Consider the following 18,735-nt stretch of genomic DNA (forward strand, 5'->3'; position numbering starts at 1 on the left):
TCACAGTTGATCAAATAAAAAATATATTTTAAAATACTGATAAAAGGTTAATTCAAGTTTAGTCGGAGCTGCTTTGTAAATTTCAAGTAAGATTTTTTTTTAAGGTGCAGATGTTTAGATGACTGAACAAATGATGGTTTGTTCAGTTATGTACACAGCTTGAAGCTGCCTGGGCTCATGTGCTTTCTCCCGCCCTGACCTCTTCAGCTCACGTGCTGTCAACATCCCGACTTGTCTGAAGCCAGGTGTGGTAGTTGATCTCTGGTTCAGAAACCAGGATGTGAAACTAAGATTTAATTTTGGTTTTATATCCTAGTTTGTGGTCCATAGTTTAAACTGCTAGTCCCAGCTTTGGGTAAGCTGTAAAACTATGGTTTAAAATAGAGGTTCTTAACATGTTTGCACCTACAGCCCCCTACATCCTCAAGTATTATCTATGGACCCCCCTCTCCCATTTATATAACTTCATAAAGCTCCAATAAAAATTAGAACAAAATAAGTACTAAGGATAACTATTTTCAAGAACTTTATTCTGGCTTTCCAGGAAGCAAATTAAATTTAGTGCAGAAATAATTTCCCACCTGGACCTACCCCATGGACCCTGGGGGTCCTGAAACAAAGGGTAAGAGCTCTGATTTAAACAAATATCCATCAGAGCTCCTTACTGGAGCTCAGGAGGTAAATGGGGAGGGAATGCATGATCTTAGGATTTCAAGCTGCATTTATAATTGAAACAAACTGTGCTCTGTTTATGTGAATTGTCAGTAGTATATATATATATATATTAATTCATTAACAAAAAAATGTTTGACCTATTCTTTAGGAATGTTACACATTTAATGGGGGCCTTTTAACAAAAAAGATTAAAAGACAATTCTATCTCCACATAAAATGCCTGACTCTTTATCAGAGTTAATTTTGAATTCTCATTCCATAGGTAGTTCTATTTTTATTTAAAACAAAAAACTCATTGATCTATGCAGTGGTTTTTCCTTGGTACATAATGCAGTTGTCAATATGAACTCTTCCTTTCTCCTCTCTGACTCTTTAAAGGAATCCCACCTCCTAGGGGGGTGCTACTCTACGGCCCTCCAGGTACAGGGAAAACCCTGATTGCAAGAGCGGTTGCAAATGAGGTTGGAGCTCATATTTCCACAATCAATGGTCCTGAAATAATAAGCAAGTAAGTCTGTGAGCAAACTGAAACTGTGGGGAGTGGTGGTGACGGCGGGGGCTGCTGCTTTCAAGCTGCAGAATGTGTCTTTTGATTCTCCCTGAGAATAGGCCATTAATGATGCAGTGGGGAAATGACTTTATTAGCAAGCCAGCGGTTGCCGGTTCGAATCCCCGCTGGTATGTTTCCCAGACTATTAGGTAGCAGCGATATAGGAAAAGATGCTGAAAGGCATCATCTCATATTGCGCGGGAGATGGCAATGGTAAACCACTCCTGTATTCTACCAAAGACAGCCACAGGGCTCTGTGGTCTCCAGGAGTCGACACCGACTCAATTGCACGCTTTACCTTTACAGTAAATAGAAGTGAAGGAATATATGAAAAAGTGAATTAGTGTATACACTTTTCATATAAGTGTAAATTTTTCATGAGTCGTATGGAAAAGTATATACACTAATGGAGGAGTTTGTATCTGTATCTGTGGAGAATCACATAAATAAAATGCCAGTTGCCTTGTACATTGCCAGAAGTGTGTTGCTGAACAGTCCTTAATTTCATTGCAGGTTTTATGGAGAGAGCGAAGCCAGGTTACGACATATATTTGCAGAAGCCTCTCTGCGGTATGCTTGTGCTTTTCAGATAAGTTTAGACTTTAGGTCCCAGTGGTTCAGTTGGCTGAGTCTCTGTCCCAGGCCATGAGGTTGTTGTTAGTATTATTATTATTATTATTATTACATGTATATCCCGCTCTTCCTCCAAGGAGCCCAGAGCGGTGTACTACATACTTGAGTTTCTCTTTCACAACAACCCTGTGAAGTAGGTTAGGCTGAGAGAGAAGTGACTGGCCCTGAGTCACCCAGCTAGTATCATGGCTGAATGGGGATTTGAACTCAGGTCTCCCTAGTCCTAGTCCAGCACTCTAACCACTACACCACGCTGGCTCTTGCTTCCAAGCTCTTGCTTGGTTCTTGCTCCCAAGCCTTGGAGTCCCTATCACAGCCTCCATATGCTTATAGAGATTTATAAGACTTATGAGTAGTATGGAGAGAGGGGGAAACTAATAAAACTAGAGCTAGAGAGAGCTCAATGAAATTGATGTTCAGGATAGATAGCAGCAAGTACTTAACATAATGCATAATTAATATACTGAATTTACTGCCACAAGATAGGGTGATTATCATTAGCGAATTCTTATTTTAAAAAACTTAGACACATTCATGGATGATAGATCTGACAATAGCTATCAGTCATGATAACTACTGAGCTTCTTTGTTCAGAGGCAGTATACCTCTGAATATTATTATTCTGGGGGTGGGGCAAACCATGTGGGAGTATTGTTGTCTTCATGCTGTGTTTCTGAGCATCCAGGCGGCACCCTTTTGGCCACCATTGGAAACTCTTGCTCTGCTCCAATCGGACTTTGTTAAAAATCACACTGTTTATTTGCATTATTAACCTTTTTAGGCTTTTGTCTTAGAGTTATAAAGAGTTTTTGGGAATTTCAAACTGGTGCTCTTGCAAGTTTAAGAGAGATTCCAGCTTCGCTTTTAAACTACAAATGAGTTTAGAAATACAAAGGTGATGGTGAATAGAATAGCTTTGTACACTGATCCTATACATGTTTGTTCAGAATTAACCCAACAGTTCAATGGGCCTTGCATCCATGTAACTATGTTTAGGACTGCAGTTTTGGAGGCCTAAGTGTAGATGAAAGTACATGTGCGCTATAGTATGACTTTTATCACATTGTACAGTGGAGATCTATGAAGAAGCCTTTCTTGTGACTTGGTTGATTCAGATATATCTGGCCACCCTGCCACTGTATACCTGAAAAGACTGAACAAATGGGTGTGCCATGCATGTGATGGTGGAAAGCTAGGGGTGTTCTAAAACCAACACAATAGGATTCTTTGCAGATCTCTAATATTGGCTGATACATCATTTCAAATAAGAAAATGGCAGGAGGAACTGACGCCTAATCTGTCCCTAGTATGCTGCTCTAAACACAATAGCCATGAAATTATGGTATGCATTTTATAATGAGATTTTTTCACATACCCAGTCTGCTCAATTTATAAATAGCTGAATAAAGAAAATTGTCTTTCTCCTCTTGAACATAGTAGTTTGTTTGTATTATGAATATGCAATGAAGCTTGCATTCTACCTGCATCAATACATTAGCCCAGCTGCTACTGGAATTCCCTCTCCCCACAAAAAATATCCTGATTGGTGTGTGAAAAGCTCGATGTTCCATCCTATTGTGGCTTGGCTCTCTGGTGGAATCTTGACCTCAACCAGGAGGAGACCCACATATCGACGGATAGATTTAAAAATGACAAATTTTTGGACTTGCTTGGTAGTTTGTATGTCTTGGGCTATCTATAAACCAGATTTCAAATTTCTAGATGGTCAGGAGGTAACTTGACTATTTTGGGATATCCATAGGACAAAGCTTTTACAAATGGGAGCTTTTGGCAACAAGTGTACCAAATTTCAGTATTCCAGCCCACAGGGAAGTAGCAGTATTACTTAAATGCCCATGTAAGTGAAGGAATAATTGAGATATGAGTGTTTATATGTAGTAATCTGACTCTGTACAGCTGAAAAACATGTTGTTCAATTCTTTCAGACAACCATCCTTAATATTTATTGATGAGATTGATGCACTCTGTCCAAAGAGAGAAGGGGCACAGAATGAAGTTGAGAAACGAATTGTCGCCTCACTCTTAACATTGATGGATGGCATTGGATCGGTAGGTAAAGAACGTTTGGATGTAGTGGGTGGGAGCCTGGAACGAATGTTTCCATCATAAGTTGCCTTCCTGTGGAAACTACTTTATGTGCTTGAAATAGCAGAGCTCTTTGAAAGCAGGACTGTAAATTTCCACATTGCAGTACTAAACCTGATCTTTCCACTGGTCTAGGCTTATAAAGCTTATATTTATTTTTCTTATGTGTTTTCGTCTGTAATTGCAAGCCACGTCCTTTTATAAAAGATAAACAGTGAGAATAGACCTAATGTTGGCTGAAGCCTTCTCTTCATACACTGGAAGCATATTACGAAAACAAATGTGATATTCCAGTGGCACATTTAGAGCTGCCATCTTGTTCCACCATGATCATGTTTTGTAAAGAAATAGCAGAGACTCTTCTGGAACCTTAAAAACTACCAAATATACGGTAGCATAAGCTTTTGTGGTCTATGGACTACTTCATTAGCTGCATCTGATGTAGCAGATTGTAGTCCATGAAATCTTATTCTCCAATAAATGTGTTACTCTGAGGTGCCAGAAGAGTCTTGTCTTATTCTTTTGTTGCCAATAGCTACAACAGCTACCCCTAAAGAGTACTTAAGGCCTGAAATATGTTATGGCATGATGGTATGCTGCATCACTGGTTTAACTTTGCAGTTTTGAATTCCAAACATGTTTTGAGGGTATGCTGGATTCTGACCTAGATTCCACAGACTTTCTGCACTGAATTCTGGAATAGCTATTCCATGATGCGAAACAGAAGCTGGAATGGCTGCTAGATCCCAGCATGCGTGTGTGAAGGCTTCTAATGATTCATGCAGATGTCGCGATTGGCCCACATTGTGTTACCTGACAATACCAGAGGCCTCTGCACATATAGTGAAGCCTGATCCTGGTCTTGCTACTTTGGTTTATATCAGGGTGGAAGCCCATATCCAGATCTGAAGTCTAGTTTGTTCTGGATTTTGTTGGCATCCCTGATTCCTGTATGCCTGCCTTGGCACAATTAAGATTAGATAACTCCTGGAAAGAGACGTGGGGTAACTGCAGCAGTTCTGTATTGGCTGGCTTTTTCTATCTGTCTGTCTCTCTGTCTGTCTATCTATTTAACCTTTGCGGCTGGATAAGGACTTCTCACTTAGGTTATCCTTCCCACGTGCTCCAGAAGGCAGGACTGTGCAAATTATGCAACGCCTTAAAAGCCTGGAAGAGAAACCCCACCCAGTTCTTATAGTCCTGCGTCAGAGGCAGCCTTCTCCTCTTAGCCAAGCCTTCTTTTCTTTCTTTAATTTACTCCTACTCAGATTCTTGTACCCTTTTCTCCACTTTATCTCCTCATTTCCTTCTCTCTCTCTCTCTTTTTTAAAAAAGCCTAATATCTCTTCTTATTTTCTGTCCTTTGGCCCTCTGTGGCCCAGATTCCAGGCAGAATCCGAAACGGTTTCCTTCCAAAGAGGAAGAAGACCACCTCCTTTCCTCCTCCAAGGAGACTACACCAGCAAGCTGTGTCGACTCACTCCACAGCCACAAGCACGCCGCCGACCATCTAGTTCTTGTTGGTATTTTTTACTGGAGGAAGTGGCGCTGACCCTTTGGAAGGCTCACCAGGACCAGCTGACCACTGTTCTGGGCCCAAGTACAGTCCACCTCACCAGTCTCCGCAGACCCAAGAATGCTGATGGGCCTCTCTAGGCCCCTGCCATGGCCTTTCAGCATTTCCAAGGGGGTGCAAGGACTTGTCCCGCCCCAACACGGCTGCCCACATGGCTGTGCTGAGTAGCTTCACCTCCTCTGGCAGTGCCTCCTGAAGCAACCTCGCTCCCTATGGATCCACCACTGGAATCTCCTAACCCTTGTCTGGACCAGAAACAGAGGCTCTCCAGAGGGAGTGCTCTGACCTCACTGCCACCACCCAACAACAATCCTAAAGGGCCTGGTTTCATGAAGAAGTTGCTACAGCAGCACAAGCATGCAAAGGGCTCCAGGAAGAGGGACAAGGACTCTTACTCTTCATCTTCTTCCTCATACACTCCTCCAAAACAAAACAAAACAAAAAAAGCACAAGGAAGTTTCTAAAAATAAAAAGACAAAAAGCTTCAAGAATCAAAGGAAGCCCAGAGAGCTTCAGGGTGCCCCTTCCAACTCCTTTTCCATCTCCAGACTCAGGGTGCCCCTTCTAACTCCTTTTCCATCTCCAACTTCCAGCTTCCCCATCCATTGGGGTGGGTATGGCTCCCCACCCCAAAGGGCCTGATCTGGACACAGTGAATCTGGGACCCATCCTAAACCTCATAGATCCTAATATTGGGCCTGAGAATCCAAACAATCCTAACCTAGGGACAGAAGACCACAACTTGGATGTGGACTCTAGGGAAGATGGAACACTGTCAGATGTCCAACCTTCTGAGGCCTTCTCCAAATCCTTTAGGCTTTTTCCTCCAGATGATTTTTCATACTTATTTACCAAAGCCATTAACACACTTGGCCTCCAGTAAACACCTTCACAGGACCAGCTCCCCCCTTCCCAGGAAACCCTAGTTTTCCCAATGCCAAAACAACATGACCTCCTGCTTTCCTTCCTAGACTGTTTTGTGGACACGGTTAAACAGGAATGAAAGGCACCTGCAGCGAATAGGAAGCCGACTCCACTTGTTAACAAGTTCTATCGCCTTACTCAAGAGGCTTCAGACATGTTTCAGGTTTCCCCTACTGATGCTCCTGTGGCGCCCTGCTCTCCATTGCCATCCTCCTTCAAGATGGAGACAGTTCACTAGGAGACCTCAGACCCAATGAAAAGCACATGGATGTGGCCTTTAAGTAATCACTATCCGTACATGCTTCTACTGCCACTTCCATTATAGCACAGGCATCACTATTTTGGGTAGGCAAGTTCCTCCAAGCTCTTCCAACAGACCTTAATTGCCAAAAAAAACCCCCAAACCAAAAACACACTCCTCAAGATACAAAAGACACAGGCATTCATAGCCAATGCCACACTGGATACAATCCATTTCTCCTCCTGCTCCACAGCCTCCATGGCGGTAGCAAGGAGAAACCTACAGCTTAAGCATTGGCAAGTAGCTTCGACCTTACACACTAACCAGGCAGCAGCACCATATTCTGCAGCCAAACATTTTGGCAATGAAGCCCTCAAAGAAATGTTGATTGAAACTAAAGGCAAAAGGAAGGCACTTTCCTCAGCCCCTTGAGACGAGAAACGACAGCTACGAAGGCCCTTCCTTTTCATATCTTTCATCTCACCTTCAGAGACAGGGATCCTAGAATGCAACGTCCCTTCTGTAATAGGCAACACAACAGCAACAATAGGCCACATACCCAGCCACTCCAAACCTTTGCTACTCAATCCAAGCCTAGGCAGCTATCCTGACTCACTGCCCCCAGTGTGGGAGGTTGCCTCTCTGCCTTTTTCCACACATGGGAAGGACTACATTCTCACCCTAACCTTAAACGCTTCCTCAGGGGCGCCTCATTATCACCACCGACTATGCACAGGTTTCCATCCTGGGATTTACATAAAGTACTACAACCACCATTCGGGCCACTCAGACCAATACTGCTTCGCCTACTCTCCTTTAAACTAGCATTTCTAGTGGCCATCATGTTGACCAGACATGTTTCAAAATTGCGCGCATTTCTCACCAATCCCAATTTTTGCATCCCCACCCTCCGGCTCTGTTCACCTGATTCTGGACCTTTCCTTTCTGTCTATAGTGGCCTTTGTATTTCACTGTTCTCAGGACATAGTCCTCCCATCATTTTGTCCTAGGCCAGTCCATGACCTGGAAAAAGACTGGCATAAATTCAACGTATGCTGCTGTCTAAAGGTGTACCTTTCCCACATGGCTTCTTTCTGCTCCACAGACACTTTATTTCTTCATTCTTCTATGGGACAAAGTTTCTGCATCTACCATTGCCAGATGGATTAAGCCATGTATCACTCTAGCCTATGAGATACAGAATCTACAACTGCCTCACAACATCATAGCACACTCTACAAGGTCTGTGGCAATGACAGTTGCATTCTCGACTAATGTACCACTATCAGAAATCTGCAAGGCAGCCACCTGGGCATCACCTTCTACATTCACCCAACATTACAAGCTCAACTTCCGTTGCTCCTCACAGGCAGCTTTTGGTAGATGTGTTCAACAGGTTCTTCCACCCAGTAGACTCTGATGTTCTTAGCTGTGGCATGTCCCATGTGAGATGTCCTCATCCAGCAGCAGAGAAAGGAGCATTGGTTACTCACTGTGAAGGCTTCTTCTTGCTCCTGGATTTGAGTGTTGTAGCTAGGTTCCTGGCAGCATCAGCTCTCAGCTGCAGTGTCTCATAGTGACCACGGGTGTGTGTGTGTTAGGGTCATATATAAAAATGTTGGACTCCTCCCCTCTTTGTTCTTCCAGTGTTAATCTCCATTTTGTCTCTCCAGAGATGGTTGGTTGTTTTGGTCTCCCTCTTCAGCCATGACCTACAGCCAAAATTAATCTGCAAGCTTTTCCACATTTGTTTCAACCTTTTCTTTAAATAAACCCTTGTAGTTCTTCAGTACTAAAGAACTGTCTCAAGACCTCTTTTTTTGCTGCTTTCTCATCAAACTGCTTTTGCTTTTCTGTTTGGGGACCAAACTGTAGAAAGGTCTACTGGTGTACCTTTCCTTTTTTCTTGTCTGTATCTCTCTCTCTGTGTACCTTGGACTTGGCTGTTCAGAACTGTGTTGGGTTGAGCCTCCTTCTCAGGCTCTTCAAGCATTGCAACTTTGCATAGTTGTGACATCTAGTGCACATGGGAAGGATAACCCACATGAGATGTCCTCAAATCCCAGCAGCAAGAAGAAGCCTTCATGGTGAGTAACCAATGCCCCCTTTTAGCACGCTTCAGTGTACAAAGCACCTCATAGTTGCTTCTTTAAACCTTGAACCTGCCTTATAAAGTGGCAGCCAAATCGTTTACATGTTGACTCAGAAGTAAGTCTGTAGTGATCAGCCTCCCCTCCCTCTCAAGAGTTAACAGGGAGTGAGTCCTTGTCTTGACTGAAAGACTGGTGAACTCCAGGGCCACCAATCAGTACACTAGGTGGGTGGGACCAAGAGAGTGGTTGCTGGGAATTCTGGGAACAAGAAGGGTGGTTTGTGCTGGAGAAGCGTGTGTGGAAAGGCTTAGTGAGGGGCATGGAGTTTTTGCTCCCTCTTGGTCAAGGCCAGCATGGAGGTTTCTCTCATGGAAATAACTGCAGATCCTTGAGAGACAGGATTGCAGGAAGCTTGATTCTCATCAGGTGTTGGGAAAAGGGGGTTCGGCATAGGGAACAGTTTGTTAGGTTTTGCATTAGAAACTTATATTTCTTGTGTGATGTGTTTTGCATATTCCTGATACTGTTCTATTATTGTTTACCTGCAGCATAATTAAAATAACATACACTAGCTTACACTCAATCCACCTAGGGCGTTGCAAAATACTCTGTCAACTTTAAAGCATGCCTACATGCAACCTGAAACTGCAGCCTAAGACAACCTACTACGTGTTTTTGAGTGTATTTAAAACCGAAAAGCCTCAGACAGAAACAGTCTGTAATAATTGAATAAAACTGTTTTTTTGTTCTGTTCTTTTTTACAATCCTATCAGAATTGGTTTTTAACTCAAGAAAAAGGGAGGGTGGAAAGGGGATTTCACTGGTGCAAAAGTGTCCTCAAGCACTCGGCAGCTATCAATTTTCTCATCCTGTGTAGGCCTACACATGGAAGGGGTTTTTAAAATTTATTTGCCCAATACCCAGTTACAGGTGGACTTTGTATTAAATCTCCCAATCCACTGGTCCGGCTCTCTGCAAGCTTTAGGATGCTTGGTGGCAGCACTTTAAATCTACCAGAATTATAGAAAGGTTTTATGAGAAGCCCACCCAGGCTAGGTATGCGCACAAACCTCTTCGGCAGTCTATACACAGACTGCCAAACAGGTTCTGAACCCCTACATTCGAACTGGTTCAAACGCGGGGGCGGGGGTCTCTTTAAGGCACAGGGAGGGTGTTCTTATCTTCCCTGCCATGCTTCCCCCTCCGGCACTATGTTAAAAATCACTGGCGTGGGGTGGCTGTGTTCCCTCTTGCCGCCCCAGTCAGCATAATACCAGAAATGGTATGTGCACGCTGCACACGGCTTGCATGCACACGCCACTTCCAGTATTACGCTGACCGGGACAGCAAGAGGGAATACAGCTGCCCCACTCCAACTATTTTTAACTCGGCACCGGAGGGGGATGTGTGGCGGTGGAGGTAAGAACACTCTCCCTGCACCTTAAAGAGACCCCTCCCACCTCCCGGGTTGTGCATGGAATCAGTTCCATGCACACCCTTAACCTAGCAGCTCAGCAGGCATGACTCAGCATTTCCTTTCCCTCACGTGAGCTAGCTCTGAGACAAAGGCTTTCATCTGTTACAAAGTCACATTGAGTCACTGGCTCAATTGGGTTTACTCCAGGAAGGTGTGCATTGAACCGGAGCCTTCGTCCAAGAGATTTGCCCAATGCTAATGAGCATCATGACAAATTAGGGATATAACTGTAGGTCTCCCGTACTCAAATACAATGCCTTATATTTTATTTTATGTTGCTTCACTGTTACTAATCTCTTCAATTTATGGTAAACCTGTTTTGTGTCGGTCATGTAGGAGGATAATGGACAGCTCTTGGTACTTGGAGCCACAAATCATCCCCATGCACTAGACCCAGCCTTACGCCGACCTGGCCGCTTTGATAAGGAGATAGAAATTGGTGTTCCCAATGCTCAAGACCGGCTAGAAATTCTCAGTAAGCTTCTTAAGAGAGTCCCTCATTCGTTGACAGCAACCGAGTTGATTCAGTTGGCTGACAGTGCTCACGGATACGTAGGAGCAGATATAGCGGCATTGTGCAATGAAGCCGGTAAGTCAAGTACATTTCACATTTGGGATCCATGAGCCTGCACTGAGTTGAGTTACTCTGAATAAGTTTATATTATACTAGTAAAATGGCTTGCAGTTGCAAGCATGTGTCTTGTATCACAAAGTCTGAACTTTCTTTTTGTAGAAGTACCTGAGAAAACTGCCAAAGTTTGTTCAAACCCCAACCCTATTCCCAACTCTCATGCATATGCTAACTTTCACCCTAACCCTAACGCATGCTCTTTCAATAGAAGTGTTTCCCCACATTTTCTGGGCTCTCAGTGGATTTTTATGAGGTGTTCCATTTTGGGGGGGGGGGTGGTGGTGGTGGTAGTCTGGGCAAGGATTGGAACCTACCTGTGAAAATGCCATTTTTCTATCCTTAGTGGTTTGGTCTGGGAGTTTCATGTGAGTGAGTGAGTTCAGTCAGCCAGTCCCAAGCAGCTTTATATTATATTATATTATATTATATTATATTATATTATATTATATTATATTATATTATATTATTTACACAGTCAGTCAAGTGTTATTGACTGGTTTGTTTAACCAGACATCGAGTGCTTCCCAAGGACCTGGGATGGCTGAATTTTATTATCAATTATTATTTTTACATTTATATCCCGTTCTTCCTCCAAGGAGCCCAGAGCGGTGTACTACATACTTGAGTTTCTCTTTCACAACAACCCTGTGAAGTAGGTTAGGCTGAGAGCGAAGTGACTGGCCCAGAGTCACCCAGCTAGTTTCATGGCTGAATGGGGATTTGAACTCGGGTCTCCCCGGTCCTAGTCCAGCACTCTAACCACTACACCATGCTGCAGTATGGAGCCTCCATAGGTTGCCTCTTGCAGTATAGTTCTTGGCATATGCTCACAATATGTCTGTAAAGTTTTGCAACCCAGTTTGATAGTTTGAAACAACCAATTCTGATGCAAAAAATAAAAATCTGTATCTTGTGACAAATCACTAGCAAAACTCAGTCTTTGTGGGAAATGCAGTTTTAATCTGGAAAGCTGAAAAAGAAGGTATGCTTTTGCTCAGTGCAGGAAGCTGCTACAGCAATTGTGGCTAGGGATGATGGAAGTTGTAGTCCAGCAACATCTGGCATCTCAAAGTAGGGAACCCTTGCTTTAGAAGAATGAATAGAAAAGTAGCTAAGGCAGCAGTCCTGTTGGGATTTATATCAAGTAAGTGTTATAAAACTCAGTGGGGCTTAATTGAGAGTAGACATAAGATTGTGGTGTTTTCTCTCACACTCACACTTGCCCACACACACCAGTTTGATTATAAAAGAAAATATTCAATTTCTGACAGTGGCATATTTGTAAAGCTATGTTGTTTTTGAGGCTGGTTCGGATGGTACTCCATTTGCCTGGCCACCACACAATAAGGAAGTGTGTGCTCAGGGGCGTAGGGACCCTGGAGCAAGGGAGCACGATGGTTCCCCAGCTGCCAGGGTCTGGGAGGCCGTCAAGGCACCCTCTTGGCCAGGGTGTGCCCCTACTGCACCCAGCTGGTGAATGAATCTGGGAGCGTGAGGCACACCCCTCTTCTCCCTAGCCCAGGGATGGGGAACCTTGGCACTCCTGCAGATGTTGGCCTACAATTCCCATAATCCCTAGCTATTGGCCTCTGTGGCTGGGGATTATGGGAGTTGTAGTCCAAAAACAGCTGGAGTGCCAAGGTTCCCCACCCCTGTGCCAGTGTTTCACTGAAACTCTGGCTGGGCTGTGGGGAAAAGCCTAGCCAGCCCGCCTGCCAGCGTTTCAATGAAATGCTGACGGGAGGGATGGGAGGAAGTCCAAATGGATCCTCTCCCAGGCAGTGGTCCCGCCTCCTGCATCTGACATCAGACATGGGGGGAGGGCCAATGCTGAGGATAGGGCTCGTCAGCCTCAACAGAGTTTCCCCAGTCAGTGGTTCTTGAGAAGGCAGAGAATGCCCCCCCCACGCCACCACTTTTTTTCCAGGGAAAGGACTTCCCAGTCAGCGACTCCACTAACTGCTGACCAGTATCCCTCTAACAGGGATTCCCAGATGTTGTGGACTACAACCCCCAGAATCCCCAGCTGCAACAGCTTTTGCTTGGGGGTTCTGGGAGTTGTAGTCAACATAATCTGGGAATCCTTGTTAGAGGGAACACTGCTGCTGACTGGGGAAGATCTGCCAAGGCTGACAGGCCCGTCCTTGGCATTGGCCCTGCCCCCTTGCATCTGATGTGTGTCATCGGGTGTAGCTTGGGGTGTGCGTGTGCTTTACACATGTGATTATGAAGCCTGGCGAGCGGGGAAGCAGCTGGAGGAAAGCACATGGCCAAGCTTCCTATGCTCTTGTGTGTGCTCCCATGAGCATGCATGCCTTTCATCCCCCTTTCTCTAACTGCATGGTGGGGTGGGGCTGGATTAGGGAGAAGTGTCCTTGCATATTGGGGGGGAGTGGTGGGATGGATGTGTATGCTCACAGTGTGTTCACATCCTTATGCATTACTTTTGTATTCCTCCTACTACAAAATTTTTAAGGTGGTTAACAAATAAAAGCAGACAACAATTACATGTAGTGGGTTTGAGTATTGTCCAAACTGGTCCTTAAAAAAACTTGAAAACAACTAACACTTTACATTGCAAGGCAGAGTGAACTTTCATTTGTGATACTTCATCATCAAGTTTTACACTGGGATGACATCTAGTGGTGAAAGAGAAGTTTTAACCTATAGAGCTGCATTATAAACACATTTTGATTCTTCAATGGGTCAAAGAGAGAGCACCGAGAAATCTCTGATTATGTGTCCAGAATCTCTTCAGATTTAAGGGTGTTTCTTTTGAGACATTCATATTTTATATTGCTGTTCGTACTATCTGAATTTCTTCTTTGCAGATATACAGGCTATGTAATTGTCTTCTTCTGTGGTTGTTGAATACTTAATGTCAGTGTCCTAAGAATGACAGGTGGCAAGACCTCTTAAGATCACTTATTGTGGAATTCCTGGTGCTTTTGTTTGGCTTTGAACTCTCATAAGATGAAAATATCCACCTTCCTTTAAGATACAGTCAATCCAATATGTATGTTCAGATTTTTCTATCTGCATCTTGAGTTGTAGGAAAGGAGCAATGCCCTGTTGTGCTGAGGAACTCTAGGGAATTTTATCTATCACTGTAATGTGTGGAAAAAACAATTAGCACTTTTTCCTGTACAAAACATTTAACCCTTTCATCTTGCTGCTTATAGCTTATAGCAGCAAGATGAAATCAAATCAAATCAATACATAAAATATAGTCTACAGACTGATAGTTGTATGTTCTACCACTGTAGTGTATTCAAGCTGTGTGTCAGTTTGCTGCTGTGCAGTTTTTTATTTTATTTTATTTTTTACATTTATATCCCGCTCTTCCTCCAAGGAGCCCAGAGCGGTGTACTACATACTTAAGTTTCTCCTCGCAACAACCCTGTGAAGTAGGTTAGGCTGAGAAAGAAGTGACTGGCTCAGAGTCACCCAGCAAGTATCATGGCTGAATGGGGATTTGAACTTGGGTCTCCCCAGTCCTAGTCCAGCACTCTAACCACTACATTACGCCCTCTGCCCTCTGCCCAGTCCTAGCAGGAATAGCTCAAATTTGCATAACTGAAATTACATAAGAACAGTCCTGTTGGGTCAAGCCCAAGCCCATCTAGTCCAGCCTCCTGTTTCACACAGTGGCCCACCAGATGCCTCTGAGAAGCCCACGGGCAAGAGGAGACAGCATGCACTCTCTCTGGCTGTTGCTCCCCTGCACCTGGTATTTAGAGGCATCTTGCCTCTTAGGCTGGAGCTATAGCCCTCCGATTAGTAGCCTTTGATGGATACTCCATGAATTTATCTAAGCCCTTCTTAAAGTCATCCAGGCTAGTGTCATCACATTTTGTGGCAGAGAATTCCATAGGTTAATTATGTGTTGTGTGAAAGAGTACTTTATTTTGTTAGTCCTAAATTTCTTGGCCTTCAAGTTTCATGGGATGACCCCTGGTTCTAGTGTTATGAGAGAGGAAGAAAAATGTTTCTCTATCCATTCTCTCCACACCATGCATAATTTTATAGACCTCTATCACATCACCCCTTAGTCACCTATTTTCTAAACTAAAAAGCCCCAGGTGGTGGAGCCTTGCCTCATAACGAAGGATCTCTAGGCCCCTGATCATCTTGGTTGCCCTCTTCTGCATCTTTTTCAGTTCTATAACATCCTTTTTGAAATATGGTAACCAGAACTGTACACAATACTCAAAGTGTGGTTGCACCATAGATTTGTATAACTGCATTATAATATTAGCAGTTTTATTTTCAATCTCCGTCCTATTGATTCCACGTATGGAATTGGCCTTTTTCACAGCTGCTGTACACTGCATCAACACTTTCCACAAGCTGTCCACCATGACCCCAAGATCTCTCTCCTGGTCATTTATTGACAGCTCAGTCCCCATCAGTGTATATGTGAAGTTGGGGTTTTTTGGCCCTATGCATCACTTTACACTTGCTAACACTGAACCACAGCTGCCATTTTGTTTCCCACTCCAATTTGGAGAATCCTTTTGGAGTTCCTCACAATCTGTTTTGGATTTCACTACCATAAATAGTTTGGTGACATCTGCAAATTTCGCCACCTTGCTGCTTACCCTAACCTCTAGATTATTTAATGAATAAATTAAAGCACTGGTCCAGGTACAGATCCCTAGGGGACCCCACTCCTTACTTCTCTCCATTTACCGAACTGCCAGTTTATACCTACCCTCTGTTTCCTGTCCTTCATCCAGTTACCAAGCTTGTCTTAGGACTGTGCTCCTTGTGAATAGAACACAGATTTCTTCAAAGCCCACCCCTTATCTAAATGAAATACTGGCTCTCAAGCTTGTTTTTTTTAGAAGGTGGGTGTTGGGGGAAGCCCGCATGCTCCAGAGACTGTTGTTTTGATGGTGGGATGGAATCCAAATAGCCTTAAAGCCTTAAGTAATTACTGAGCACTATGAAAAAAACTTTGGATTTCTATACTATTTCTTGTTTGGCCTGAAAGTTAATCTGAAAAGCAACAGAAACACAGTATTTTTGGAATTTGACATATCACCTGATCTAGCATTTCTTGGCTGACAACCAGATTAAACCTGGTTGTCACGTTGTCAGAAAACCCTGTGACAACGCACCAGGATTTTCTGTCACAAAAGAGGGGAGGGGTAATTTTCGGCAATCTCTCCTTCCCTTTGCAGCCTTCTCTGCCTCTTGGAACATTGTCCCTGAGGGTCTCCCAACCTTCAAGCATAGAATTTTGGTAGGCACAGGTGGTTGCAGATAGAAGGGGAGATCACCCCAAATCACCATTTCTACCCCCAGCTTGTGTGATGGAAAACCCTGGTGCAAAAGACAAAGGGTCAGTCTGAATGTCAGTCACTCTCTAGTGGCTGCTCTGAATAGTAACATCTCTGTATTCTCCTAGGGTCATGTTGCTGTTCTAATTAGCTATCTACAAAGCATTTTATTACTACACAAGATGTTTATAATACTAAACGAAGACCACCACTAGATTTAAAAAACATTAACATATTAGATGTTAATTAGGCAGCAAGGATGTGGATGGAATAAACAGTGCTGAATGTTATAAAATGCTTAGCAACCTAAGTTTCCAAATATAGCATTTCATTATAAACTTATCCTTCTAAGGCTGCTTGTAGGTTTTGAGCAGGATGGGTTGTAAATATAACTTTATTTCTTCAGGAACTGAAGAGCCATTTTGTTTACAGTGAAAGGAGATGCTGGCACTAAACATGTTGGTGCTTATCTTTAAGCTATTATTGACTGTGCTGTACTGATGGGAGAAACATTGAAACGAGGAAAGGCACAGTACATGTTTTTGTTTTAAATGGTGGTTATCTTGCAGTGAGTGACTGTGAAGAAGCTTCATCATCCTGATACTTTGAGAGTTTTCCAGACACCATTGTAATTGTGTGTTACATCTGTAAGGCTTGAGTACCGTAGTTTGTCCTAACTGGCTGTGCCATAGAGGATTGTGTACCCATGTTCATTGTGTACACAGTGTGTGCTTTATTACTTACTGTTTTCGTAAGATATGTTAAATAAACAAACATATTTAAAATATATGTTAAATAAATAAAGATGTGTTTTCTCCCTGCTTCCACAATCCACAAGATGTTCTTTAAATTCCTCAGAGTTCAAAAAGTATTTGGGGGAAATGGCAAATCTAGGGCTATTTGTCCTTTTGAACAGCTGACATCACTTCCCCAAATTGGCTTTTTGAAAAGTGGGGCAAGTGGATGTGCATCCAGAATGTGTGTGCATGTGCACTACCCTCCTTGGATCCTGACTGTGTCTTTCTGTTTGGTTTGTTAGACTTGCTTTTTGGTTTGGGGTTTTTTGTTCTTTTTTTTGGTTTCAGGATTTGCACCCAATCCTGAAACAATTTAAGGGGCCATCTAATGAACAAATCTAGTTTGGAACTTTGACCAGTGTTTACTATGTGTTGTGCATATGGCATAGGGTTGTGCTGTCGGGTATGCTAGCTGGGAAGGAGTTGTCATAGCATGGAGGCTGTTGCTTCTGTCACCCCACTAACAGAAGGCAAAGTACTTCGGATGGAACTAGACACTGGCTTGGCTGTATCTGTTATTCCTCATACAGAATATGAAAATAAATTCAACAATGTACACGTGCATTCAGCAGCTATCAAACTAAAGACATACATGGGACAAAAAACAACCCCCCTTGGAGTGTGTTCTGTGGCAGTTCAGTATAATGGGCCACTCTTGAAATTTAAATATTTATGTTGTTCGCACGGGTGGCAGGGGCAGCACTATTTGGATGCAGTTGTTTAAGGGCAAGCTAGTTAGATTGGAAGCCCATCAAGACTCTCTGAGTGTGCACTGATAAACTGGTGCACAGGCACAACTGGACACCCTTTTGTCTACTGCTTCTCGGGTTTTTAAGCAGGGTATTTTTGACTGAAGAGTATTAAGGCCAGTATGGTGGAGGGAGCCTGGCCAAAATTATTAAAAGCTTGGCAGGTTCCACTTGCCATTAAGAATGCTATAGCAAAAGCCGCAGCACCGCCTAGCCCAGCTTTTAAGCTTGGCTGTTAGCTGAGGCGAAGGGAGCAAGCACTCCCTTATCTCCCCTCCCGCCGGCTACCTGCTTGTGTGTGAGCATGGGCTGCTTCCAGCCTAGCTGCACACAAAAATGGGCACCTAGAGCACCCATCTCTTGGGGGAATCCCACAGTGCATTGTGCATGCCATGTGGTGCTTTGTGGGATTCATGGAGGCCGGGACAATGGGTCCTGGCTTCAGATCAATCTGTGCTGCACGAAGCAGGGCTGATCCTGTGGGAGTTTGCTTCGCACTCCCATCAAACAACATCCGATCATCTGAAGGGAAGGCAAGGTTTGGGAAGCCTTCCCCCTGCCCACCCGGTAGGTCATATAAATCTTCTTATCATTAGCTGGTGGACAGAAATTTAGTAAACTGGATCTGGCACAGATCCGTTATCCACAAATGGAAGTGCGAGAAGCACATAGGAAATGCTTGATCAGCACGGAAAAAGGACTGTTCTAGTACAATCTCCTGGTGTTTGCAGTGGCAGTGACACCTGCAGTGTGGGAGAGGGCCATAGATCAAGTACAGCAAGGCATACCTGGCTGTAAGTGCCATCATGATGACATCTTTGTGACAGGGTCCAGTGATGAAGATCACCTAAAGAATCTGACACAAAAGACTGGAAGAATATGGACTGCACACAAATCGTGATAAATGTGAGTTCTTCAAAGACTCAGTCGCATACTGTGGACATATGGATGCAGAAGGACTACACAAAACACCTGACAAAATAAAAGCTGAATTAGGA

General features: G+C 43.7%; 1 protein-coding gene across 8 annotated transcripts in view; it reads left to right on the forward strand.

Moving 5' to 3' along the window:
- The window catches only part of SPATA5 (spermatogenesis associated 5), a 266,668-nt gene that overhangs the window by 11,801 nt on the left and 236,132 nt on the right, over window positions 1-18,735 (forward strand). For 7 of the 8 annotated variants that reach the window (XR_008307816.1, XM_053252087.1, XM_053252088.1 and 4 more), the window contains exons 6-9: window positions 1,054-1,183; window positions 1,739-1,795; window positions 3,805-3,928; window positions 10,612-10,864. Coding sequence is in view for 7 of the 8 variants with exons in the window: in XM_053252087.1 (XP_053108062.1) it covers window positions 1,054-1,183; window positions 1,739-1,795; window positions 3,805-3,928; window positions 10,612-10,864 (564 nt within the window). In the remaining variant the exon portion in view is untranslated. The remainder of the gene's footprint in view (window positions 1-1,053; window positions 1,184-1,738; window positions 1,796-3,804; window positions 3,929-10,611; window positions 10,865-18,735) is intronic. The other variant, XM_053252084.1, reaches the window with a different exon arrangement.

The sequence above is a fragment of the Hemicordylus capensis genome, chromosome 5 (assembly GCF_027244095.1).
Source record: "Hemicordylus capensis ecotype Gifberg chromosome 5, rHemCap1.1.pri, whole genome shotgun sequence".
NCBI lineage: Eukaryota > Metazoa > Chordata > Lepidosauria > Squamata > Cordylidae > Hemicordylus > Hemicordylus capensis.